Source organism: Humulus lupulus, chromosome X, assembly GCF_963169125.1.
Source record: "Humulus lupulus chromosome X, drHumLupu1.1, whole genome shotgun sequence".
Classification (NCBI taxonomy): domain Eukaryota; kingdom Viridiplantae; phylum Streptophyta; class Magnoliopsida; order Rosales; family Cannabaceae; genus Humulus; species Humulus lupulus.
In genome coordinates this window covers 200,198,132-200,225,686 of record NC_084802.1, presented here as the reverse complement: position 1 = coordinate 200,225,686, position 27,555 = coordinate 200,198,132, and the positions used below count along the sequence as shown (strand labels likewise).

At 31.8% G+C, this 27,555-nt stretch overlaps 2 protein-coding genes across 2 annotated transcripts; both read right to left on the bottom strand.

Annotated features, from left to right (window-relative positions):
* Window positions 1–18,598: 18,598 nt before the first annotated feature.
* On the bottom strand, window positions 18,599–19,963 carry LOC133806623 (protein ALP1-like). The gene is made up of 3 exons (XM_062244714.1): window positions 19,445–19,963; window positions 19,123–19,351; window positions 18,599–19,044 (listed from the first exon to the last, which is right to left on the bottom strand). The coding sequence occupies exons 1-3, from the start codon at window positions 19,961–19,963 to the stop codon at window positions 18,599–18,601; spliced, it is 1,194 nt and encodes a 397-aa protein (XP_062100698.1).
* A 147-nt stretch (window positions 19,964–20,110) lies between these two features.
* On the bottom strand, window positions 20,111–21,151 carry LOC133806622 (L10-interacting MYB domain-containing protein-like). Its single transcript, XM_062244713.1, has 3 exons — window positions 20,828–21,151; window positions 20,644–20,734; window positions 20,111–20,565 (listed from the first exon to the last, which is right to left on the bottom strand). The coding sequence occupies exons 1-3, from the start codon at window positions 21,149–21,151 to the stop codon at window positions 20,111–20,113; spliced, it is 870 nt and encodes a 289-aa protein (XP_062100697.1).
* Between the last annotated feature and the right edge of the window lie 6,404 nt (window positions 21,152–27,555).

Sequence of the window (27,555 nt, the reverse complement as noted above, 5' to 3'; positions counted from 1 at the left end):
CCAGCCATGAGTACGGAGAGCGTGAGGCAACGCATACATGTCTGGTCTGCCTGGCTGCCACATCCAGGGGTAATTTTGGGAGATGCTTTGTACTGAATCCTATTTTGTCGTTTAGTCGACTTAAAATATATCTTGAGTTGTAAATATTTATAGACAGTATTTTCAGGATCCCTAATGTAAAACACTTATAATTTTTAGTTAATGTTTACTTTATCAAATTATGTGGTTTTAATACAGTTTAGCTACACTTTTGAGTTAAATGCACATTTTAAACTCACTTAGTAACGGCTCTAAGGTAGTAGGGCGTTACAATATGGGTGCTGAGATAGAAAGTAAGAGTTCGGCGACAGGAGTTACCCAGGAGGATTGGGGATTTCTGATTGCATACTGGACGACCGAAAAGCATCAGGTACAAATAAGGCTGAACAAAATATTTAAATTACACTAAATTATCTATTAAAATCAAATCCTCAATAAATTGTATAATATTGTTTTGAAGAAACTTTCTAATCAAAATGCTGCAAATCAGAGCAAAATGCCAAAAGAAGGAGGATGGGGATCAAAGTCTATTGTAGCTCACCTTCGTGATCAGGTAAATTATTATAATATCATTTATTTTAAATAATTAAATCTATTATCATTTTTCTAATTACACTATTTATTAACAAGGCTAATTTGGAGACTCGAGCGCTTCCAAGTATCATTGACACCTTCGAAAAATTCCATCACAAAGGTGAAAATTGGAGAAATGAGTTGACGAAGAATAAATATGTAAGTTAAAATTCATTTTCAGTAAGTTAATATATTATTTATGTATATTTCTAACTTGATTTCAAATTTTATTTTGACTACTAGGAGGAGATGTGTCAGATTCGTAATTCACAGCCAGTGTCGACTACTGAGTCCTGCTTCTTCTTATGATGATTCACCAACCTCTACTCATCAAGACCTACACATTATGACAGAGGTACTAGGTCAGTGATCTCGTCACATGAGAGGATATAGCTAACAACTAAGACTGAAGGCTATTGGTGGAAAACGAGCGACTAGTATCTCTTCTGGTTCGAGTTCCAGTCAGACACAATATAACCCAGAAGAAATTACTCAACTTCACATGCAACTTGAGGAACAACAGAGGCAACAAGAGGAACAACGAAGGCAAGATCAGGGGAAATTTCAGAGTTATTTTCAGATAGAACAAGCCTGGATGGCTCAAATGGCTAATTTGTGGTCACAGCAGAACCCTGGACAACTAGTGCCCCCACTTCCCCAGTATCCTCCACAGTTCTTTTAGGCACCAGCTCCGCCACCTCTGCCACCTCCTACTCAGGATGATTTTGATGATGACGATGATGATTGTACCACTCGACGCTAGGTTCTGGCATATTTCGTATTTGTGTTGAACTTGATAATTATATGTTTAATTTTCTGTACTGAACTTCTTGCTTGTTGTATGTTATTTGTTTCTACTGAACTTCTTAATTATTGTGTTTAAGTATCTATACTGAACTTATTAATTATTTTGTTTAAGTGTCTGTACTGAACAATTAATATGTAAACTTTTGAATTCTTAATGCTAATTAAGTATTAGTTATTTTGATTTTAATTTCAATTAATTATCAATTAATAAATAAATATAAAAAATTATAATTATATTAATTAATAAATATGGAAAAATAAATTATATAATTTCTAAAAAAAATTGGGGGGAAGAGCGCCGGCAAAACTCCCACAAATTCAACTTTCACCAGCGACACTGTTCGCTGGTGAAAGTGGTCCAACCGGCGGTGAAAAAGGGTCGTCGATGCAAAATCCAACGCACTTTTGCTAGCGAGTTGACTTTTGTCGCGTTTAAACCATTGATACAACATACTTTGTCGATGAAATATCACCAGCAACCTTTGTCGGCACTAAATTGCGCCAGCAAAATGTTTTTGACCTTTGTCGGCGCAATATGGGTACTTTTGCCAGCACAAATTTGCGCCGACCAAAGCTTCCATTTTTGTAGTGACCCAACATATGGCATATGGAATCCCACACCCACTCCATAATTTGGTGGAGGTAATGCTGCTCCAATTCCTCATAGCTATGTTGTCAAAGAAACTTGCAGTGCTCTTCCATGGAAAATTCGTTTCAAATTGATAAAAGTAAAATTGTCTCAGAAGAGAAGTCTTAAAACAGTTTACTCTCTTATCATATACTATACTGAACTCCTTTTCTCGAGTTCGATTTTATTCTCTCTTTCTAGTTTGACAAATAGTATAGTATAGCTTGACAGGTTTGTGTAATATTTGTATTATACAGAGCCCTACTACATAATGTTTCCCCAGTGTCCGATTATAATGTGTGATTTGTGTACAATGTTTTATATCATATTATACATAAGATCCCAATAAACTATGTTTACTCCAACTCAGTGGGCATGACCAAACAAAATATATTCACAAAGTCTAGTGAAGAGAAAACACTACAACTTCCTTTCTAAGACAATGGTTCATCAAGTTCAATTGTATACCGAGTGGTAGATTTTCATAGCTTAATTATAACATTGCATTTTTTGCTACTCAAAGAAACTTCCCTTTTGAAAAAAGAGTCGATTCTAAAGTAGAATTTTAGAAAAAAAATAAAATTTAACACTTTCTATATATAATAGTTCATCCATTAATAAGACCAACGTCCAATTTTTCTCTTTGAGGATGTTTCAGTATCAAAAGCACCAATAATACAATCAACACACTACTAGAAATATAGGCTTTTACTTCGGTTTTTATACTAAGCATACAAAAAAACTAAAGTAAAAGTCTTTTTAAACTCTTTTACTTCACTTTTGAATTTGGTGCTTCAAAAAAATTACATACTACTTCGCTTTTTTAAAAAAGCGAAGTTAAAAATTCAATTGAAAGAGGGTCATGTTTGGTTGCACAGGCCCGTGACTTCTGTTTAGAGAGAATAAAGATGTGAAAAAAAGGGTCAAGCCAAACGCGTCCCTTGTGCACCTTCTACTTCGGTTTTTACCTAAAAACCAAAGTAGAAGGTGCACAACCCAGCCACAAATTAACCCTTCTACTTTGGTTTTTACCTAAAAATCAAAGTAGAAGGGTTATATAACCCTCTTCCCCCACCTGAACAGTCATATACCCTCTCTCTCTCCTCTGTAGAAAAAACCCCAAAACCTCCATTAACAACCATGAGCCAACACCATTTTCGCTTTTCAAACCCTTTTTTTTTTCATTATTTCTTACCACTTTCCTTCATTATAAACCTAAATATAGCCCCAAAATCTTTTTTTTGTTTTTTAGAGAAAAAAAAAATACATTTGGCCGTGGGTATTATTTCTCATGGTTTCTTGGTGTTTCTTGCCAAATTTTAACCGGATTTTTGTCATTGCAATGTGTTTTTGAACTTCAAAACAGGTATGGATTACTAAAACATTGTTTTTATGATAATTTTTTATTTTTCTATGTTTCTTTTATTTTATTTTTATATTATTCCGAAGTTTATAATTAAAATTATTAATATTTTGTTAACTTTTCTAATTATTTATTTATTTTGTAATTTTAAATATTGTGATAAAAATTTGGTTTATTATAAATATATATGTATATTAGTAAATTTTAGAAATTGTGACAAGAGATGAATTTTCTTTTTAAATATTTGAAAAAATAAATACCTTGAAGATGATCAAAGTGTTGTTCATTAATTTCTATAACTAGTTTGATTTTTTTTATTTATTTATTGGTTTGATAATTAATTATGTAAGTAATATTTTAGTATGGTCGTCGATTGAGTGGTGAACTTTGTTGTTCATTTCGGGTGAATTGAAGAGTAATATTGAAGGTTAGTTATTTTTTTTTATTTATATTACTACAAGATTTATGTATAAAGATAAGGCTAATTAAATCATGCATATTGGATTTAGTGAAAGTTATGTTTGAAAATTAGTGAAGCAGGCTCTGCGAAATTTGCGTGCTGTGGTGATATAAGGATGGATTCATTTATGCTTGATTATTGTGTTTGCTTGTGTTGTTTTTATAGGAAATTATGAAATTGTGGTATGCTATAGAAACAGAGGATACTCTGCCGAATTTTTTAAAAATTTTATAAGACTATAAACTAATAATGATGGATTCATTTATGCTTGATTATTGTATTTGTTTGTGTTATTTTTATAGGAAATTATGAAATTACGGTATGCTATAGAAACAGACGATACTCTGCCGAATTTTTTAAAAATTTTATAAGACTAGAACCTAATAATGATGGATTCATCTATGCTTGATTATTGTGTTTGTTTGTATTGGTTGTATAGGTAATTATGAAATTACGGTATGCTATAGAAACAGAGGAAACTCTGTCGATTTTTTAAAAAGTTTTATAAGACTAGAACCTAATATAAATTTTTTTCTAACTTATTAGGAATTTAATATTGTTATTAGTATGGATAAATCATGGATGCTTGAGAGGAGAGAAACATCACAATTTCAAGATGGATTCAACAAATTTTTAGAGTTTTGCCTAAAGAATTGTAGTGATCCACAAAAAATTCGTTGTCCTTGTATCGATTGTGGTAATGGAGTAAAGGGGAATATTACCATGATAAAGGATCGTGTATTTTGTTGGAGATTTGATATAAGTTATAGTAAATGGTATTGGCATGGAGAATTATTAAATGACGACCCATATCCATTAGGTAGGCGAGAAGTAGATGATTTTGAGAGTAATGATTTTGATGATCATCCTATAGAATTGCTTGATGAAGCACAAGAAGAGTTTTTTCATAATCCAGAAAAATTTGATAGTATGGTTAGAGATGAAGATAGACAATTGTTCAGTGGTTGCAATAAACTAAGATTGCCAACAATGGTTAAATTTTATAACATAAAAGCAGAAAATGGAGTTTTTGATAAGTGTTTTAGTCAATTTTTAGCTGCTTTCAAGGAGATTTTGCCACTAGAAAATTGTTTTCCGGAGTCTACATATGAAGTAAAGAAAACATTAAGTTTGATAAGGTTGAAGTATGAGAAGATTCATGCATATCCGAATGATTGTATTTTATATCGTAAGGAGTATGCAGACATGGACACTTGCCCAGAATGTGGTTTATCACGGTACAAACCTAACAAAAGTAAGGAGATTAGGAAACTTATTCCTCAGAAAGTGTTATGGTACTTACCTTTGATTTCGCGGCTGAAGCGATTATATCGAAGCGCAGAACACTCTAAGAACTTAATATGGCACGAGACTGGACGAGTGAAAGATGGTAAACTCTGGCATCCTGCAGATTCACAGGCCTGGAAGAAGGTAGATTATATCAATCCAGAATTCAAAAATGAACCAAGACATCTTTGTCTCGATTTAGCTGCTGATGGAGTAAACTCGCATAGATCTCTTAGTAGTAGGCATAGTTCATGGCCTGTCTTCCTGGTTATGTACAATCTTCCTCCTTGGTTGGTCATGAAAGGAAGTTTATGATGCTTTCATTAATGATTTCAGGCCCAAAACACCTAGGACACGATATCGATGTTTATTTGGCACCATTAATTGATGATTTGAAAGAGTTGTAAGAAAATGGTGTTGAAACATATGATGATTTTAAAAAAGAAGTATTTAATTTGAAAGCGGTGTTGTTATGGACTGTTAATGATTTTCCAACATATGGTAACCTATCAGGGTTGAGCACAAAAGGTTACCAAGATTGTCCAATTTGTTGCACCAACACAAGGGCCTGTCGCTTGTCAAATGGACACAAAATGTGTTATATGGGTCATAGACGATATTTGCATTTAAGTCATCTTGACAGAAATAAAGAAAAAGCATTTGACGGTACTATGGAATGAGACCTTGCTCCTTTGCCATTGTCAGGTGAGCAAGGAAGTAGAAAAAGTTGACTTTAGGTATGGGTAGAAGAATAAAAACAAAAAAGTCAATGGATGTTTTCAAAGAAAATCAATTTTCTTTCAACTTCCTTACTGGAAAGATTTACTCATTAGGCATTGCTTGGATGTCATGCACATAGAAAAAAATGTGTGTGAAAGTATAATCGGTACATTACTTGATATCCCAGGTAAAACCAAAGATGGTTTGTCTAGTCGTTTAGATCTTGTTGAGATGGGTATAAGACACCGCTTGGCACCTGAAGAAAAAGGTAAACGCACATATTTGCCTCCTGCTTGTTTTACATTGTCTAAAGAAGAGAAGCAAGTCATATGTCAATCATTGGCAGAGATGAAAGTGCTTGATGGTTATTCATCGAATGTTCGAAACTTGGTGTCTATGCAAGATTTGAAGTTAATTGGAATGAAATCACATGATTGTCATATATTAACGCAACAATTACTTCCAATTGCCATTCGGTCAGTTTTACCAAAAAGAGTTTGAAATAGTGTGACAAGTGTGTGCATCTTCTTTAATCAACTATACAGAAAATAATTGGAAATGAAGAAGCTGAATGCATTGGATGATGAAATAGTTGAAACTTTATGCAAGCTTGAAAAATATATTCTGCCATCTTTTTTTGACATCATGATACATTGGATGGTCCATTTAGTAAGAGAAGCGAAGTTGTGTGGGCCAGTTTGGGTGAGATTGATATATCCATTTGAAAGGAATATGAAGGTATTGAAAGGATATGTACGTAATCACCATCGCCCTGAAGCTTGTATGGTTGAGTGTTATTTAGCAGAAGAAGCTGTGGAATTTTGTTCAGAGTACATGGTTGGAGTCGACACAATCGAAATTAGCAAACCACGAAATAACTCGGATGGAGTTGATAGAAGATTACGAGGGAAAGGAACAGTAGTAACCTATCTCGTGCAGAATTAGATCAAGCTCATTTAGTTGTGTTGGAAAACAATCCTGAGGTTCAACCATATATAACGTAAGTTATAAATTTAATAAACATTATGCTCATTTTTATGGATAATTGAAATTTTAATGTTGTACTTTGTATTTGCAGTGAGCACATGGAGTTATTACAATCAATGATTCCAAACAAGGTTAAAAATAAATAGAAATGGATTATAGATAAGCATCATAAAACATTTAGTCGATGGTTGAAAAATACTATTCTAGCAAGGTTGGGAGAAGAAAACCATGGAGTGTCGACAGAGTTAAAACGCATATCATTTGGAGCAAGTGTTCATGTAATAAAGCACCATGCGTACATTGTTGGAGGAAAAAGATTTCACACAAAGTCAAGAGATGATGCTCGAATGGTTCAAAATAGTGGAGTAAGTATTGTTGCAAAAGCAATGCATTTCGCTAGTGCAAAAGACAATAATCCAGTAGCTGGTACTATGACATATTATGGGGTTGTTGAAGAAATATGGGGGCTTGATTATTCCTTATTTCAAATTCCCCTTCTCAAGTGTTCTTGGGTGGACAACAATGTTGGGGTTAGAATTGATGAACTTGGATTCACGTTGGTTGATTTAAGTAAGAAAGGTCACAAGAATGATCCTTTCATCATGGCTACCCAAGCAAAACAAGTGTTTTACATAACTGATCCTGCTGATAATAAATGGTCAGTTGTTTTACGAACCCCAGAGAGGCAGTTTATAGAAGATGAAAATGACGAAGAAAATGATGATTTGTTTCATGATAATTTTATTGTTGGACAACCAATACATGAGAAAGTTCAACAAATCCATGATTTCAATGAAGATGATGATGATGGGGAATACATTAGAAATGATATTAGAGACGGAATATGGGTAGATTGTGAATCAACCAAGAAAAGAAAAAGGAAAAGAAAATGTGTCCAGTGAGTAATGTATTCATTTTTATGTTAAATATGTATTTATTTATGTCATAATTGTAACGTTAATTCTTGTTTATGTGCAGATGACAAATTCTGAAGAGGAGAACACACCAAATAGGCGATGCCCAACAAAGAAGAACAATATGAATAATCAAAAAGCTAAGGGAATAAAGAGAAATATTACGTTTAATGATAAGGGTCAACCTATAGGGAAAGCATATGACGAGATGCAATCGTACCTTGGAATTAAAACTAAGAGAACAATCTCTCTCAATTATAAGGATTGGAGACAAGTCCCACAAGACTTGAAGAATAGAATATGGGAGGATGTATATGTAAGAAAATATTTTAATTATTTTAATATATTGATCATTTTCATGAATTACTTTGCATTTCATTAATCATTTTCTTTCTATTTCAGGGTGGCTTTAACATTCCAGAAAATTGGAAACCATAATTAATTAAATGTGTGGGAAGAATGATGAGAGATTTTAAGACCAACATCACTAGTGACTACATCTACCCTTTGTCAAAAGAGGGTCTGATAGATGAACTCCAATTCCTTCCTAAGAAATATCCAGAACTTGACCTAGAAGATTGAAGGACCTTTGTTAGCCACCGTTTATCTCCTGAGTTTATGGTACTATTACGTATATCTATTACGTATATGGTTTATTAGTTTTGAAGTATTAATAATTGCTTAAAAACTTACCGTTTTATTTTATGTTGGCTTTGCGGGATGCACAACGTGAAGAGCTCTCAAATATACTTCGAGGCATCGTACATCTCGTAGAGGACTTGGTAAGTAATTCACATCACTATTTTACAATTTTCAACCTGTTATGAAGAATATTTCACTCACCAACTTTAATTAATTGTTGTATGTTGTGGAAAAATGAACTAGGTGTGGCAGATGTAGAACGGTACCAAGTTTGGATAAGAGCACGAGAAAAGAAGAAGGTTCTTGTCACAGATTTGGACAAACAAATTGAAGCAAGAATTGTAAGTGGTTTCAAGAAAGTATTTTAAAGTAATGTAGGAATGATAAAGTCCTTATAAGTTACTAATATAAGAGATCACTGGTTTGTTTGACAGAATGAGCTGAAAGAAAAAGTTAGTAGTGGAAAAATCATTGCAAAGGGTCGGAATGACATATTAACGCAAGCTTTAGGGACACTTGAGCACCTAGGCCGTGTTAGAGCACTTGGGTATGATATTATTTTTTATTTGTTGCATTTAACTTCATTCTACAATATTTTAGTTTTTAAATAATTGGGTTGATTATTGTAGGTCATTTGCGAAGATTTCGTCCGTCTTTGGAAGAAAACCAAAAATAGCAAAAGAAATGGCTAATGTTGTTAGTAAGAAAGATGCAGAAATTGCGAGGCTTAGAGCAAAACTTAAAGCTTTAGAGGAGGAAAGAGCTAAACATGCAGGTGGGATAGATGATATGGATGAACACGACAACGATGACAAGCAAAATGACGAAGAATATCACACACCATACATGCAGGATGACGTGCCTCCACAATTTACAACTGATGTGTTACTTTGTCCAGATAATATTCATAATGTGTTGGCAGAGGGTGTTATCATTGATGGGGTGGGTCCACTGACTATTCACGGTGTTCAACTGACAGACGAATATGCGAGGGTGCGAGTCACCAAAATGTTACAAGAGGATGCTGAAATCCCATGTTCTGTTGGGGAGATACGCTATACTTGAGATACCTATGACGTATTCATTCCTTGGCCAAAGGAATTAACTATGACTGATCGGGTATAAAAGAATTCTTTAATTTGTTACCCATTAAAATATTTGTTGGTCCATTATTTTAATATTATTTTTACTTGATGTTGTGTAGGGTCCTCTGAAAAAGAAACCTCCTATGTCAACAAGCTCATCCAAAGATAAGACGAACCGTAATTCTCTGACTAGCCCACATCTGTCATTAGCTGGATCTCACGTCAATCCAGAAAACACTCTGATAGAAGGCCAACCATTTGCCGATCACATCATGAATCGCATCCATGTTAGCCTTCAGTTTATGGTGAGAGAATTTTGCAGAGTTAAGGGAATAAACACGGTAGTCTCAATTCCAGTGGATCCATCATTCATGAATCGTGAGTCAATCTTTATAACTTCAGATGATGTAGAACAAATTGCTACTTTGCATATGATTGGAGGCTCAGCAATGATATTCAGACTAAGGTATCACTTCAACTAATTCTTTGGAATGATATGAAATTTAGAATGGTTATGAGTAATGCTCTGTGATCTGTTGCAAATTTTCATAGTAAATTGAATGTTTACAGGTTTGGGTAGTCTTATTTATAGGGGAATGATTAGTGGTGAAAAATACACATTTATTGATTTTAATAGTCAAAATAAATTAAGTTTTAATTAGTATTTTCATAGAATTAATATGATTTATTTTATAAATGAAAATATTTGATTATGATTTAATTTATTATTATTTTGTAGGAATTAAAGTTGTATTTTGACAATTTGAAATGAAGATAAAAAAAACAATTAAATCTGAAAAAGAGAAGAGAAAAATGACATTTTTCTTGAGACAAAGCCAGCCCAATCCGAAGGCCCAAGCCCAGCAAAAATCTGCCTTCTCTTTGCCCAGCTGCCACGTGTCACCGCCACCGCCTGCCACGCATCCCAGCTCCTCCTTCAGCCTCCTTTCCACCTGCATTGACCCACCATGCACATACATGCATATTATGTACAATGTGACCATCAGCCATTCATCCCAGCAACCCAAGAAAGCTGAGGCCCAACGAAGGCCTTGCCTTCTTTTGCAACTCCATCCAATGCAGCTGAAGCCCATTCCGAAAGTCCAACCCGAGCTCACCCTTTTCCAGCCTACTATCCACGTGTCTTCTTCCCATTGATTGAAAATGGGTCAATGGACCAGCTGCCACCAGCCACTTTCAACCCATATTTTGTGGGTATTGGGCCTTGCAAAATTACCATTTTGAGCTTTAAAGCTCATCTTTTTTTGTGCTTTTGGAAAATGGCATTTTGACCATACACCAAAATAGCGAGGTTAATATTAATAATAAGATTTGATTTTTCAAAATAATATTTTATTATTAATATTTCAGATTTATTTTGTAAACCCCAAATTGTTATTTAATTTCTTTTTAGTCCTTTTCTCCCTTATAAATAGGGACTCTCATTTCATATTTTGTATGTAATTTTTAGGTAGCAAAACTCTACCAAATTTTAGTCTCATTTCTCATATTTTCTCTCTAAAATTTCATGAGAATGTCTAGCATAATAGGCTAACCTTCTTAGGAAGGTTAGGATGATCCTATATGCACTATGACTTTGTTTGGTATTTTTGATTCACCATGTGCTTAAAGTTTATATATTTTAGTGATTTATTTTCTTTCATCTCTACTTCTTCATCTTATTATCTATATTTATGTTTACTAATAGTATATAGATTTTGTCATGCACTTTCTATGTATTATCAAATTAGTGAAAATAATATAGATAATATCTTTATCATTTTCTTCATCTCACTCATATATATGTACTTTTGTTAAAATCTATATAGAATTAGTCATGCTCTTTCTATGTATTTTATAAATAGTAAAAGTAATATTTGTGTTAGGTTTTATGTCCAATCTCTTATTGCATTATTGTCAATGGTATAATGTCATTTTTAGATTTCTCATAAGATTTATCTCATCATTTCATGGTAAATAATATTAATCACTTGAATGCATTTTTGTGAAACATATTTGTGCTTTAATGTTAGATCTTCCAAATGAATAGTTGGGATGTGAACTATCCATTTGTGTAATTTTTGTGAATCAAATATCCAAATAAATAAGTATGCATATTGGTGACTCTTAATCCTTCCTATTTGTTACCTATTGTTACATCACACTTTATTCTATTTTCATTTCTAATCTTTAAATTTCAAAAACAAAAAAAAATATCACTTGTTCTATTTTCTTCATATTATTTATCTCTAAACTTTATTTATTGATTAACTTTATTTCTTTGCCTCCTTGTGGAATCGACCGCCCGATCTATACTACAACCACCGCTAAGTGGAAGTCACATTTTGGGCGTTAAACAGGGAAACTCTGCCGAAATTTTTCAAAAATATTTAACACTTAAGAAATTTTTGCAAATGCATTTGGGAGTCCCTATTTCCAAATCAGCGTGTCTTTTACAAGTTTTTTGGCATTGAGCGTCTTAGCATTAATAATGCTAACGATGTAGAACGATCAACCATTGACTTGGCAAATTGGTTGATAACCATGAATAGAGTTGGTCAACTATACTTTATACCTTGGAACATACGGTAAGAAATACTATAAACTTTTCTCATTTGATTATTCATATATTCAAAATTTAATTATTTTATTTAACATGCTTATTATTTTAGGGAACATTGGATGTTGGTGATTGCTATGCCAAATGGAAAAATCGTGTTCTTGGATCCACTGAAAGCACACAAACGTCCTGAAGAAATTGATTCAATGATAATGAGGTAAGTTTTAAATTTTTAAAAATATTTCTTAATACGCAACAACTATTACATGTTACTACATTTTAATAACTTTTGTTATTTTTCTTTTTAAATAGTGCATATTATAAGGCTTCTTCCAATGAATTACTCAGCAATCCTACAAAGATATTCAATGTTTCATGTCTAAGACAACCACAAAGTCATGAATGTGGTTTTTATGTGTTGAAGTACATTAGAGATCTTATACGGGCATCAAATGCAATAGAAACCTTAAAAGAAAAAGTAAGTTCATTTTTTATAACTTATTTTGGTATCGATAATCTATAAAATAATTAATGTTGTTATTAATTAATTTATATTTATTAATTTTACAGTTTGATGGGAAGAAGCAATATTGTGAGATTGCAGACATCTTGCCAATCCAACACAAATGGTTAGGTTGATTGATGACATACATTTATCAGTAAGCCTATTTTGTTTATGAATTCGTTTAGTTCTAAGTTTAGTTTTATGTAAATGTATTAATGTTAAGGCTAGCTATCTTACTTAAGTACTTGTATTTTATATGCTTATGTATGACATTTCTAATTAATGAAAGTTACCATATTTTCATTCAAAAAAAATTCATAACCAATTCCAATTGTAAAAATATATATAACTATAAATTCATATAATTAGACCATTTAAAAAAAATTAGGCCAAATATATATATATATAATTGGGTCATTTAAAAATAATCATAAATAATTATTTAAAAAATGGAGGCTTTCTACTTCGGTTTTTACCTAAAAACCAAAGTAGAAAGTGTCCAGCAAGGAGGCGTAGCCCACTTTCTACTTCGGTTATTATGTAAAAACCGAAGTAGAAAGCATATTTTTTACTTCGGTTTTTAACTACTTTTTACTTCGCTCCAAACTACTGCGGTTGCGAATTTTAGCGAAAACTGAAGTAAATCCAGCTTAAAAACCGAAGTAAAAGCCTTTTTTTCTTGTTGTGACATTATGAACATTATAGCACAATGCTTAAAAATTCTACACAAACACTTTCAAGAACCACTTTCTTAAAGCTAGCCCATATTTTTTTGCTCACACAAACACTTTTCTCTCTTCTAATTTCTTTACAGAAGTTACAACTCTCTCTAAACATTACGAACTTATCTACTCTATGAGAATGTCTTAAAGCAACTTGTTATACCCAGATTTCGAGCCATGATAAATGTGACCTCGAAAGCTGGATTCGCAGCGAACGAACTCGTAAAGTCTGAAGTATGTTCCAAGACCAAACATCGAGCCTGCAAAGCTGAGACGACTTCGAATATGGTAGCCTCGAAATCCACACGATCTCGAAGGGTAGCTCCCGAGATGCATTTGTCCTCAGGGATGACCTCGGATCATGGGTTCCGAGCCTGACGCGCGTACGATCTCGAAAACCATGTGACCTCGGGAGATGTTATTAGCTCGAAAGTTGATGTGAGACCTGGGAAAATAAGGCCTTGGTGATATATGATAATAACCTTGAATATCTTAAAGTGTTGTCTATAAGAGACGTGGTCTACATTTATTACTGTAAATCCCCTAAAATCATGGGATATTATTTGATTAGTTATGCGCCCCCTGGTCTTCAGGGGACGTTTCCTTTTATATCGGATTACAGGCATTTAAGGCCATCTGATTTATTTGCACAAAAAGAGTAACTACCCAAAATATGTGGGGTAGTATTCTGCAATCTTCTCTATAAATAGAAAGGTCATGCACCATTGTAAAGGACCGAATCACTGAATCTTGAGAGAAAACTCTGAAGAATTCATACTTGAAGAATTTTTAGAGATAATCTTGAGTTTAATAACAAAGACTCCAGGACTAGGCAGATTTAACTGCTGAACCACGTAAAAATTTGCGTTTTGTATTATCATATATATATTGGCCATCACTGTTTGTTGTTTGCGTGCTCTTCTTTCACGGTTGACGAAAAGCGGCGTCAACACAACTCATATTTTCATTATAACAAAGTGAGCAAACTTTCTAAATATAGAAAGAAGTGTAAAAAAAACTAACATTAAAAGATTCCAAAAATTTGAGTGGATTATATGCCACAAAACTAGGAATAACCATGATGACAATGTAATGAAATTAGAGAAGATAGTAAAAGACTACTCTCTATATCAAATTGCTCACCCAAAAGATGCGAACTTGTGGCTTTTCGATAGCAGAACCATTTGTTGCCTCTGTCACATGACATCCAGCTCCAATCTTATAATTTAAGGACGAACGGAGCGAGAATTATTATATCAAGGGATTCATTTTTTTTTAATATATAATCTACGTGCAATGCATATAATATCTTATTTTTTGTTTATTTATTTTACAAAATATGATAATATTCAAAAGAGCTGCTAGTTCTAATATGCGAGTTTCAACCTTTATCATGTTAAGGCAAAGTTCAAAACAAATGCACATACTTATATAGGTGTAATTTCATTTCTATACAAAGAACAAAATAAGCAATATTCAAATATATCATTAAACTAAGTCGAATTTCCACCACTACTTACTTCGTTATACACTATAAGAAACTCGTCTTTCAGCGATGACACTTTTAGCGACGACAATGTTGTCCTCGTAGTACACACACTAAAAACACGAACTGAATATTTATGTTTTTATTTTATTTTTTTAATTATTTAATACGTATGGCAATGACAAAATCGCCCCTATAAAAAACACTTCATGCCATTTTTTGGCGCCAATATTTCTTGCAGCTCGTGGGAGGCCACTAAAATATCTGGTGTTATAGCGAAAACATTGTCTTCGTTGTTGCGCAATGAAAACATTGTCTTCGTTAAATTATATTTAGGAAATTTTAAATACTAATTGACAATGTAAAATTAGTTTCAATTAAATATTTATATAATTTAAATATGTTATCCAAAAAAACCAATTGATGATATTTCATAAGACTTAAATTTTATTATTATCACATATTGATAATATTTGAAGTCACAATTATACACTTTAATATTTTTTGTGACTTTTTACTTTGCAATAGAGATAGGGAAGTTTGCATGGGTAGGGCACTCTGTGTAGATGTTTTAATTAAATCCAAAATAACTTACCTATTTTGGTTTAACTTATGAAGGAGCTATGACGATCGATAAGACTTGGATTACATATAGGCCTCTAACGAGTTTTGGAATGGTCTTCAAGCATTTTTAGAAATGGTGAATTTGTGAACAATGTTGAATTATTAACTAACTTATTTAAAATATCTTGAATTATTAAATTTTACACTAATGTATGTTTACTAAATTTATACAGATGAATCCAGAAACTAAGGAATTGCCAACCTTACTCAAAACTTAGCATGACATGCATCATAAGTCTGCTGCATTTATGAACAATGTTGCTGTAGAAGTTTAGGTAAGTCACTGTGTAGTTTTTTTTTTTTTAATTTCATAACAACTCTTAAATATATTACTACCAACTTATTACTTTTTTGTTTCAAATTATAGGATAAAATGCTTGTAGAAAAAGCGATTCAAACACAAAATATGTCATCTTCATCAGCTTGAAATACATCGTTGGATGAGTAAGAAGTTATATCAAAAGTGCTTGGTGATCGTCGAGGCCACAATCGTGGTTGGGGACGCAAGTTAAGAGGTTAGTACATATTTAGCTCTTCTTCCCAAGCTTCTCTACCTTGTACACACAATCGAAGGCGTAACCACCTCCACCTAGGACCATACCTGAAACAATTGTTCAAATAGTGTTGCAGGAAGTCAATAAATCTTTGCAGGAATAGAATATCAATATTTTTCTTCTCAACATCTCGTGGCTAATTCAATGCCAAATGTAGCAATCCCCAACTTTCAAGGCCCATCTATAAACATTGATGGCACAACAGCAACAGCCACCACAACAGCAGCAGCAACTACAATAGTAGCAGCCATAGCAGTAGCCACAACACCAAAGGGATGGGGATTTTGATAATGAGATGAATTTAGAGGATAATTAGTTTTAATTTAGTTCACAAGACAAACAACTAAGAATATTATTAGTTTTGAATATTTGACTTAAACAAATCTGAATTTTATATTTTTAAATGAATTTTATATTTTTAAAAATATATTTTATTTTATTTTGATTTTAGTTTTAATTTCATTAATATTATTTTTTTAAAATGGCATAGCGACGACATTGTCATCGCTGTAGGTATAGAAATTCCAAAATATTCAAAATTTAAAAAAAAAATTAGGAACGACATTGTCGTCGTTGTAGGTAGAGAAAGTCCAAAATATTAATAAGTAGGCACAACAATGTTGTCGCTATGTGCTACGGAAGTCAAATTCACATTACCATTAGAAACAACCTTGTCGTCACAATCTTATGAAGCGTCACCGACAACCTTACATTGTCGTCGTTGTAGGGTCCTTTCAGTGACCCGTCTGTAGCGATGACCTGTCAGTGACGAAATGTCGTCGCAGTAGGCTACAGACATAATAATTGGACCTATAGCGACGAAAACTGTCATTGCTGAAGGTACATTTTCTTGTAGTGATAGTTTCAATAACTAAGTGACTACGTTTGATATCTCATATTATGTCGTATTGTATTGTATTGTAATGAATTGTGTTTTATAGCATATTTTTTTTATAGTAATATGTTCGGTATTGACTTTTACTAAAATATTATATATATTTATATGTAAATACAAGTCAATATAAACATAGCACTATATAAAAATATGTTATAAAACACAATTTATTATAATACAATACAATACAAAACGATATAATACGGCACATCAAACGCAAGTAGTAAGAGTTCAATTTTTTTTCCATAAAAAATGTAGTAAGAGTTCAATTTAGAGTGAAAGCATAAGCTTATATGCATATTCTACTTGATAAAGTATCAGGATATGATATTATCCTACTTCTGATTGTAAATTTCTAATTCAACCTTTTAAACACTCTTTTGGAACAATACGAAATATACACATTAACACTTGAACAACGTAATGAAGCTCATGTTGTTGGCCTTTTACACAAGTTATAGAATCTTTAGATTAAATACTGAATAAAATTGAAATGATATAGATACTTAAGAAGATTAATGTGCATTTGATTTAGAAATTTTAAAACAAAAATGAGTCTTGGGATTCTCTAAATCGGTATTTGGGGGGAACTTTACGCTTCGTTAAAAACCACAAAGAGAGATACAAAATCTTTGATTTGTATAAATAATCAAAGATGAAGTAGTGGATGAAAGTCGATATTATATTTAGTTTTTCGGAAATAACAAAATTTTGAATTATCCCAAAGAAATCATATAAACAAAACACAAAAGACATTATATATACAAAACTTAAAATATAAAAGAGTTTCAATGGGACTTTTAACAAACAATTGGTGTGCACTTGCGGATTAGAATACCAAAATCTGGATATTCATCAACATTAAATCCTAAACTAAAAGTTGTTATTATACTACATGGATCACACAAATAAAAACAATTTATTTTGGGAAAATGAATAATTGCTTCAGAGAAAAAGAAAAATCTCTCTTTATATATATACAAGTAGTTTTGTTGATTAAATATTTAGGCTAACATATATTGGACTACAAACAAATTAAATACAAAGAGAAATCTGGAAGACCAAAGAGATAAGGGATGGATCGATTATTCATTCTTCTCAATTGACTTGATAATTTCCTTAGCCTTGAGAAACATCATTAATGTATGCACGGTCTATAGAATAAGGGAAAAAGAAAAGTCGTGCTCCGAGAATTAAAGCTAAATTTGGAACAGGAGAGAGAGGTAAATGTAAAATTGAGAGAGACATTATGGGTCTGATTGGTTCGTGATTAGAAAACTGTATTTTTGAAAAATGAGATTCTGAAATAAAAATCTGAATTTAGTGACTAAAAACATGTTTCTGAAAATGTGATTGGTTCAATGTCAGGAAACTGTTTTTGAGTTTTAAAAAACTGAATCTGTGATTGGTATTAAATTTGAAAATATAACATAAACTGAAAACGTGATTGGTTCAGCTGAATCTGAATATTATTTTTATTTTTATATTTTATATACATAGGTTGTATAATATTAAATTTTGATTTATCTACAAATTTAATTAAGTAAAATTTAATTATATTGATAAATTAAAATTTAATAATAGTGCATTGATTAAATTCATAACAATATTGCATTGTCGTTAATTTTGATTTTTTTTTTCTAAATTAAAGTTACATATTTTTAATTAACTAAATATTATTGTTATAACTAAGCCACATTTGTCCAGCAATGTCATCTCTAACATTTTCCATCTGAGTCATATAAGCTTAACTGAAATTAATCTGTGGTGCCTCAGAAATTCCTGCTTCATCTCCTTCTTGTTGGTTTTCTATTGTTGTATTAGATTGGTTTTTAGTTCCTTCAATATCTTCAACAGGTGTAGCATCAACTGAATATTGTTCAAACATTCTATCATTAATAGAATGCATTTTGATCCAGTTGTGGATAGCGCAACATGCTATTGGTATTCGACGTTGCTTTCCAAGCAAGTATGGAGGCATTGACTTCAAAATGGGAAACCTGCCTTTAAGAAGTCCAAAACAACGTTCAATCACATTGCGCAATGATGTGTGCCTATAATTGAATAACTCCATCGCACCTCTAGGATGGTTCCCTCTTCCTCTAAAGCGACGCAAGTGATAACGTTCACCACGATATGGTGCTAGAAACCCAGGCATATTTGGATAGCCAGAATCAACAACATAGTATTTACCTATATTAAAATCACATATTATGAACAAGGGAATGTGAAAGAAAATTATAATGCATCAAGACAAGTGTAATTTAAGACCTGGTGGTGGCATGGGAAAGTTATCGTCTTTTCTAATTGCATCAAGAAGCACTCGAGAGTCATTGGCTGTTCCTTCCCATCCAGCGTAGACATAAGTAAATATCATATTAAAGGAGCATGCAGCCATTACATTTTGTTTTACATCTACTTTTCTTCCCCTATATGCAAGTTGTTTTAGAGCTGGTGCAACTGCACTTACATGAGTACCATCAATTGCTCCAACATAATCCTACATAACAAATCAGATATATCATTACCAACTTTAATTAAATTGATATGAATTATAACAAATTTTTTATTAAAATTAATAAATAAAATTTACCTTAAACCATGGGAAATACTTCGAATTATTTTGAATTTCTACTTGCACAGTATTAAAGTGAAGAGGCCTTATTACTTCATTTCCTAAATAACACAATGCATCTAGCACTCTGCCAAACTGACGACAAACAGTTTCTACCGAATGTTGATATCTTTCGGCCACAGTCCTAACTCGTTGGTTGTGTGTTACTATCCATAGAAACATGACAACAGCTTCTTCAACACTAATTACCCTGTCATGTTCTATGACTTCCATTTCAACTAATCGAAGACATAAAGATCTAAAAGTATTAACGTCCATTCTAACTGTGTAAAACAATCTATCAGGATGTCCATTTAGCAGCTCAAGTAAATATTGACGTCCAGACATATTTGAAGTGCGTAGTGGTCGTCTAATCTGTTGAGATTTTTGCATCTCATGTATTCGATTAGCCATGAGAACTTGACCAATTAATTCCTCGCTTGATGAAGACGAAGTATCACCAAATAATATTTCAAACTCCTCATCTGAATCATCCATCTTAGGTACCTAATTATGACAATAATAAAAGTTCAATCACAACAATAAACACTAAGTCAAGTTCATTACACATTATCTTAGAAAATGTAAACTTCATGGTTTGGTAGTTCATAACAGACAAAGTCATAATAAATAAACAATATTAAATCACTCCAACAATGAATCAAGATAAGCACGTCGACGCTCCTCATTCATTCTCATGAATATTCCGCGCCATTCTGGGGTTGCTACAAACTCATGCAACGCTTTGAGGTATATTTTGTTATCCAGATCTGGAATACCATCAAGAATGCTTTGACAATCTTCCACATTGTAAGAATTAGTGACATTGCTGGTTTCCTCGCTAATTCTTTTTTCTCTCGATTCATAATACTTACGCATAGTCTCACTCCGTGTTAATGATGTCTCAGTCTTAGCAGAAATACTTTTTGCAAGTTCTCCCATCACTTGGTCGAAGGCAGAATTAGCCCCTTTGTTCTTTTTCTCTTTTGGTTTTGGTGCATCTGGTGGAGCAGAAGTAGCTCGACGACGTACACCAGTAACTTCTTCTTCCTCTCCATAATTATCACCATCAAATTCAAGATCAATATCAACATGTGCTCCTGTGCCAACAAAATGACGCTCTTGTTGGCGTTCCTAAACTGAAGAAGGCGGAAGTTGAGTGGAGGCATAACTCATACCACCAGTGGCTGTTGTATTATTGAATATTTCTCCAAGCATCTCATAATGTTGCAATCTTTTTTTTCGAAATCTCTTGGCATTTGGATATTTCTACAAAAATCCAAAAACACACAACATTACTACATAACATGAATTTAGAATAATCAAGTAATCAACAACACAATTATAGCATAAGTCTATTACCTTTAGATAAGTGTCCCATACTTCATCACTTGCTGTAACAGTATTTGTTTGAGGATCCCATCCCATACCAATTTGTTCCAAAAGATGAGAAAATTCTCGATGTGTCTTTCTCAACCGATTGAATTTGGATTTCAATTGAGGCGTTTTATATCTCTTTCCAAAAGAATTAAATATGTCATTTTCTATTTTTAGCCATCCTTTTGTGTCCAAGGCTGTTGTTTGTAATCCTTTTTTAGCCTCTTCATACAAAAGACCAATATAATGTGATTCAATAGCCTCAGGCCAAGAAGCATGATTGTCAATGTCTACATTCTTCGCATCCATCTAATCATAATTTTAACTATCACAATCTATGTCTTCATAAATAATGCTTCTTTTAAATTTATTAGCTCAAGTTTTCAAAATCAAACATTCAAATCAAAGAATTCCAAGATGTAAAGAAAGTAGAGAGAGTGAGAAAAAGAGCTCACCTCAGATGTTGCAGATTGAGAGCAAATGGACTGTAATGGTGTGATGGTGGTGTGGTCGGCTGCTACTTCAAACAAAAGATGATGAGTATTTAATCAGGGACTCAGAACAACTTTTCATTAAACAATTTTTCAGTAGCTTTTGAGTATTTAAACAAATTTTCACTACCACAATATAGAAATCTTCCACACGATTCAATCGGTGACTCTGGCTAAGCCCATTTTTTAGGAATTTCTTCATGTGATGGAAAAATTTCAGCCATTAATACTTCATTAGGAAAACTGACAAGAAACCAAATTTCAAACTATTGAAGGAAACTAATCAACATCCAATAGAGACTTTTATTAAACAGCCTACGCTCAGAGTTTGTTAGCCAAGCAGACTTGCTTTATGGCTTTGGGATGCCTTATAATTGGAAATGAGTCCCAGATGTTATATCATATAATCTAAACTATCTTTCTACTCACAAAAGCTCCTCACATTCTTCAAAGCATTTTAGACAACAAAGATTATTTTGAGTTCATGTATTATGTCATGCAATGTGAAGAAAATTTTGCAACAAAATACTTTATTATTACCCACCTATTCTAGCTGCTTTCCAAAAGAATCCCCGGAACCTGCCAAAAAGAAAAGTTGATAAGAACACAACAGGATTGAAATAATAATTCATAAGTTTACACCATATTACACAAAGAAAGAAATCAGAAAATTTGTTATTACTATCTTTTGAACATCTAACTCTGTCTGTATTTCTTGGTTTTCTTGTAAATCATTTTTCATGAAATGTCTAATGTAATAGAAGGGCTATTAATTTTTAGAAGTTAGTGCAGAAGAATATTACCAGGAATAATGTGTTTAAAGAAGAAAGTAAAGGAACTAATGACAAGTATATATGAACATTTGTAACTGAACTTTATGCTTGGACTAATGATATGTGTATCACACTAAACCTACTATCTTTGGAAGACAAGACAGAAAAGCATATTACTAGCTAGGTTCTCCTAAGACAAGACAGAAATCATAATATCCTCAGTCCATATAAATTTTGACATGGGGAAAATCATGAATCAGCCGATTCTAGAACATTGAACTTTATAAACAAAGAAATAACACCATCACCTCCACCATAGTAAAGTGTATGCTCTGCAACTCAATGTTTGAAAAACAATTCAGATATATACAAATTATCGGCATATATATAGATTGAATTTGTGAATAAGAATTTCTCTACATTTATGCAAATTAAGAAGAAACAGTTACAAAAATTTACTATGGTCATCTTTGTTCCACTGTTTTGCTGTCTAATATATTATGTTCCCCTGTCTTTGGAGAGGTTTAGAGACTATATAACACCTCTATTCCACATGTTGTATCTCAATTCATATTGTAAGTTTTATTATTGTTTATTTATTATATAATGTATTTTCCATCTATAATCGTTTTGCCCTTATAAAAATATTGTATCTATTACTTTCTCTTCATTTTAGATTTTTTTTTCTTCTCATAATTGTTGGATATGGTTTACTTAAAAAAAAAGATCTTATGAGAATTACCCAATATTATGAATGTAATTCAGTATATTAATTACAAGTTTTATTTGCTGCATCTAGCAAATTTGGTCAAGACCCATAAATTTGTTCACTGCAACCAAAAAAAACACAATAAATGCATTCCTAAATACCCAGAAAAGATTATCTAATCACACCAAGTTACTCACAAATTATAATCTCACAAAAGCTAGAGCAGCCATTAGAGAAGAGAACTCACACCCTTAATTTTAAGAAATCAAAACTGAACATTGAAGATAAAAACACAAATTCCAACAACACCAACTTATACACACACATATAAATATATATATATATATAGAGAGAGAGAGAGAGGAGGTGATTACAGTGTAATTGAGCTTGCTGGGAGCCATGGCTGAAATTGGAATTGGATCCCTTTGATTTCTCCTGAAAAAATATTTCAGAAGCGTATGATATAACTAGTGCATACTGTTTCCGGTGAAAAGATTTGCTTACTTATAGGGAGAGAAAATTGGGTAGAGAGAGAAACAAAATCAGATAACAGCTTTATTACAAAACACTCTCTCTCTCTTGCCTACTGAAATCGACACCAAGCTTTATTACAAAACAACTTTATTACAGACCTTGAAACAAATCCAGGCAGTCAGATCTAGGCAGAACTTGGCAATGGGTCTGGGTTATTGAGGTCGTCGATCGGCTAGGGAGAATTCGATAGTGGGTCAGAGGCTTGGGAGAACTCGACAGTGGGTCTGCTTGCAGGAGCTTTCGGTGGGGGTTGGTCTATGCGAGATCTGGGCCGGCCCTTTCGACTAGATAGACGACGAGATCTGATGCCGGAGCAATCGACAAGATCTGAGTGCGAGGCTGGAGCATTCGAAGAGAGGCTGGTTTGAGGCCGGAGCTTTTGACGAGAAGTGGGTCTGAGGCTTGGGAGGTTTTTGGAGAAAATATCACAAAACGGTGAAAACGTGAAATGATTGTTTCCTAAATTACAACACAATATTAAAATTCTGATTAGGATACACTTTTCAAAAACACCATACCAATCATATATTTTAGTGGGTCCCACACATTTTGAGTTTTTGAAATCATAAAATCAAATCTAAATTACTTACCAATCAGACCCTATAATTTTCGAATGAGGAAATTACATTTTTGATGAGATTCGAAGGAGGAAATTACATTTTTGATGAGATTTTTAACAAAGTGTAGAAAAATATAATTTTTTTTCAAAAGAAAAAATTAATCTATGGTTGTTTTTAATAATTTTAATTTTTGTGAGTTTATTTTCCTATTTTTTTTACGTAAAAGTTGGTTTATTTTATAGTTTTACTCTTAATCAGGTTTTATTAATTTAGAAGGGTATGTTTGTAATTTGATTATTATTTTTTTTAGCTTATTTATTTATTTATTTTTATATTAAATTTTTCTTTGGTTGTTTTGCAATTATTTTTGTAATATGAATTGTGTTTAAAATGATTTTTTTTATTTATTCTAAACATTTTTTTTCCTTTTTTTTAGATTATACATTTATTTTTTCAAATCCTAAGAAAGGGAACCAGTTACTTGATTGATCTTTGATAGTTATGTAAAAAAAATTCTAGAGCTATATTAAATAACATGTACCAGGAGGGAGAGATAACCAGTTATCCTGAAATGAGTAATTTTCTGTCATAAGAGGGGTTACATGGTACTCATATTAGATATGAAAAAAAAACATCAAATTTGAAGGAAAAAGAGGAAGAACACTTTATTAAAAAAGGAAGAAGAAGTAATTATGATTTTAGTAACATAAGTAACCAGTTACCATAAATAACTCAGATATATACACACACATCAGAACGTGAAAGTAACCATTTACCCCCAAAAATATACACACAAAGAACGTAAAAGTAACCAATTACCCTTATAAATATACACACAAAGAACGGGAAGGTAACCAGTTACCACAGATCTGAAGAAAGAAAAAAAAAATCACATCCACCCCCTTTCCATTCTCTCCCATCTTCTTCATATAATTTTTTTTCTAAATTTGAATGTTCCCATTAGGGTAACTGGTAACTCATTTACGTTTTCATATTTTATTAGTTTTCTTTTCAAATTTTGGTGCTCCTGTAAGTGTTACAGCAAAAAAAAATTCTGAAAAAATTGATTTGAATTTTTTTACCTATAGTGGAAAAAACTATAAAAAAAATTACAATAATAAAAGATAATAAATAAAAAAAATAATAAAGTAATTATGTAGTGTTAAAATATATGTGTGAAAAAAAAAACATGGAATGAGAAAAGAATAAAAACAAAAAATGCAGAAAAAATAAGGGAAAAAAACTTAGGAAATAAAACTAAAAAATATGAAAAAAAAAAATAAAACAAAAGAAATGATGAAGGAATAAAAACAGATGAATGAATAAAAATGAAAAGAAGAAAAAGAAAAATAATGGAAAAATTGAAAGAAAAAAATATGAATGAAAAAATTGGTAGAAAAAAATGAAAACGAAAAAGAAAAAATGGAAGAAGAAAAAAAGCTCATATGTATAAAAAAAGAAAAAAAAATAGAAGGATAAAATAATAAATATAAAAATGAAGAAAAAATAGAAGGAACAAGATAAAAGGAAATAAAACTGAAAAAAAATACAAATGAATATAAAAATAGATAAATGAATAAAAATTAAAAGAATGAGAATGGAAAAATTGAAAGAAAAAAAATGATGAAGGAAAAAATTGGTAGACAAAAAAAAAGAATAATAAAAAAATGGAAGAAAAAATAAGTAAGGAAAAAAAGAAAGAAAAATAAGTGAAAAAATAATTAAAAAATTGAAAAAAAATAAAATATATTTACCTTCAAAATAAAAAATACATAACTATGATTAAAAAAAAGTGGGATTTCCATATTTTAGTTAGTTACTAATTATGTTTCACATACTTTAATTTTTTCTTTAATAAATTTTCCTATACAAATTAAAAAAAAGTATAATTCACATATTTTTGCACATTGGTGATATAAAAGTCATATTTTTTTTTTAAATTCCTTTTTCTTTGTGATATTATTTTTGAATAGTTTCACTATTGAATAATTTTATATATTTGTATGCTATCAATTTTTTTATGTATCTATATATCTATATATTTATATAAATGAGAGTTATATGAATGTGATGTGGCTTCCTAGAATCAATAATATATGATTTATCTATTTTCTCATGATTTGTGGTTTTTCTATTTTTTTTATTTAAAAAATGATCAATTAATAATTTAAAAAATCTCTATAGTCCCACATGGTTTACAAATCATTGTGAGGTTATACTTTTAGGCTATAAATAAACCCTTCATTGACTTTGATTTGTAATTTGTCCAAATATTAATATGTTTTTTACTATGATGATTGATTTAACTCAATTTTGCCTAATAGTTACATTATTTTTAGTTTATCAAATTTATATTTTATATATAATTTCTAATGAATTACACAAACATATATAACATTAAAGAAGAGTAGAAGAATTACTAAGTGTATACAAAAATTATAATTTTATATCATTATAAAAAAACAAATTATAATTTCTTTACTCATACTGTATTCTTTTTTAAAATTATTATAAATCTATATATTTATACAATATATTTTTATAAATGAGAGCCACAATGAAATGATGTGTTTACTTAGTTTTTCTAATATTTTTTACACATTATAAATTTATTTATTTATATAAAGGCACTCTAAAATTGCTCTAAATCACTCTATCTATTTTCTTAGTTTTTCTCATTTTTCTATTCAACTTTGTCTAAAAAAAATATATTTTTAGTCTATTTTTTAAAATAATAATAATTAACTCTCTTTTATTTTATTTTAGTTTCTAAATATCTATCTATATATAATAAATTAATTACTATTAACTCTATTTTCTTTTATCTTAGTTTCTAAACATCTATCTATATATAATAATAAATTAATTAACTATGTTGATTGCCTTTTTCGCTATCAACCTTAAATGAGAGATTAAATAAATAAACAACAAAAACACCAATGTTTTTATGTGGTTCAGACTATAAAAGAGCCTTAGTCCGCGAGTCTCTGGTATTAAGAGGATTGGAAGCTTGTTAGGGCAAGCTTCTATGGAGTTTTCTCAGGCAGCGTTTATATTGCTCTGAGTACAAGTATTTAGTTCTCTAAAAAATTAAACCCTTTACAATGAGACTCCCAGCCCTATTTATAGAGGCTGGGGCCATTAATACTAACCATTTGTAATTAATGTACATTATTCCTGTTATTGGGGGATTAATACCAATTCAATGCATTGAGCTGCATTGAATATAGACCACGACCCAAGTGAAATTTGCAGGCCCCACTGCAGAAAAGTACCTACTTTATGGGGAACATGCCCCAAGTACTGTCAGGGCATGTTGTACGCATCTCCATGTCAGACGGCGTAGTGGGAGTGCGAATTGTCGAGTCGTACAATCGACAACACTGTGGACGGATCACCTAAAAGGTCGTCAGAAGATCCTTTGACACTGCAAACCTACATCGGTTGACACTTGGCTAGCCTTCTAGATCCCGAAGACAAGGTCCTCAACCTGGAAAATAATTGATTGCAAGAAAACCGTGGACTGCCAACCAGTTCTCAAAGCATGGCCTCGGAGACACATTTGTGCCCTATCTTTATCCGAGGGGTGTGATCTCTAACTGAGAAATCCACCCTACGAGGTCTGACTCTCAGGGCGTGGCTTCAT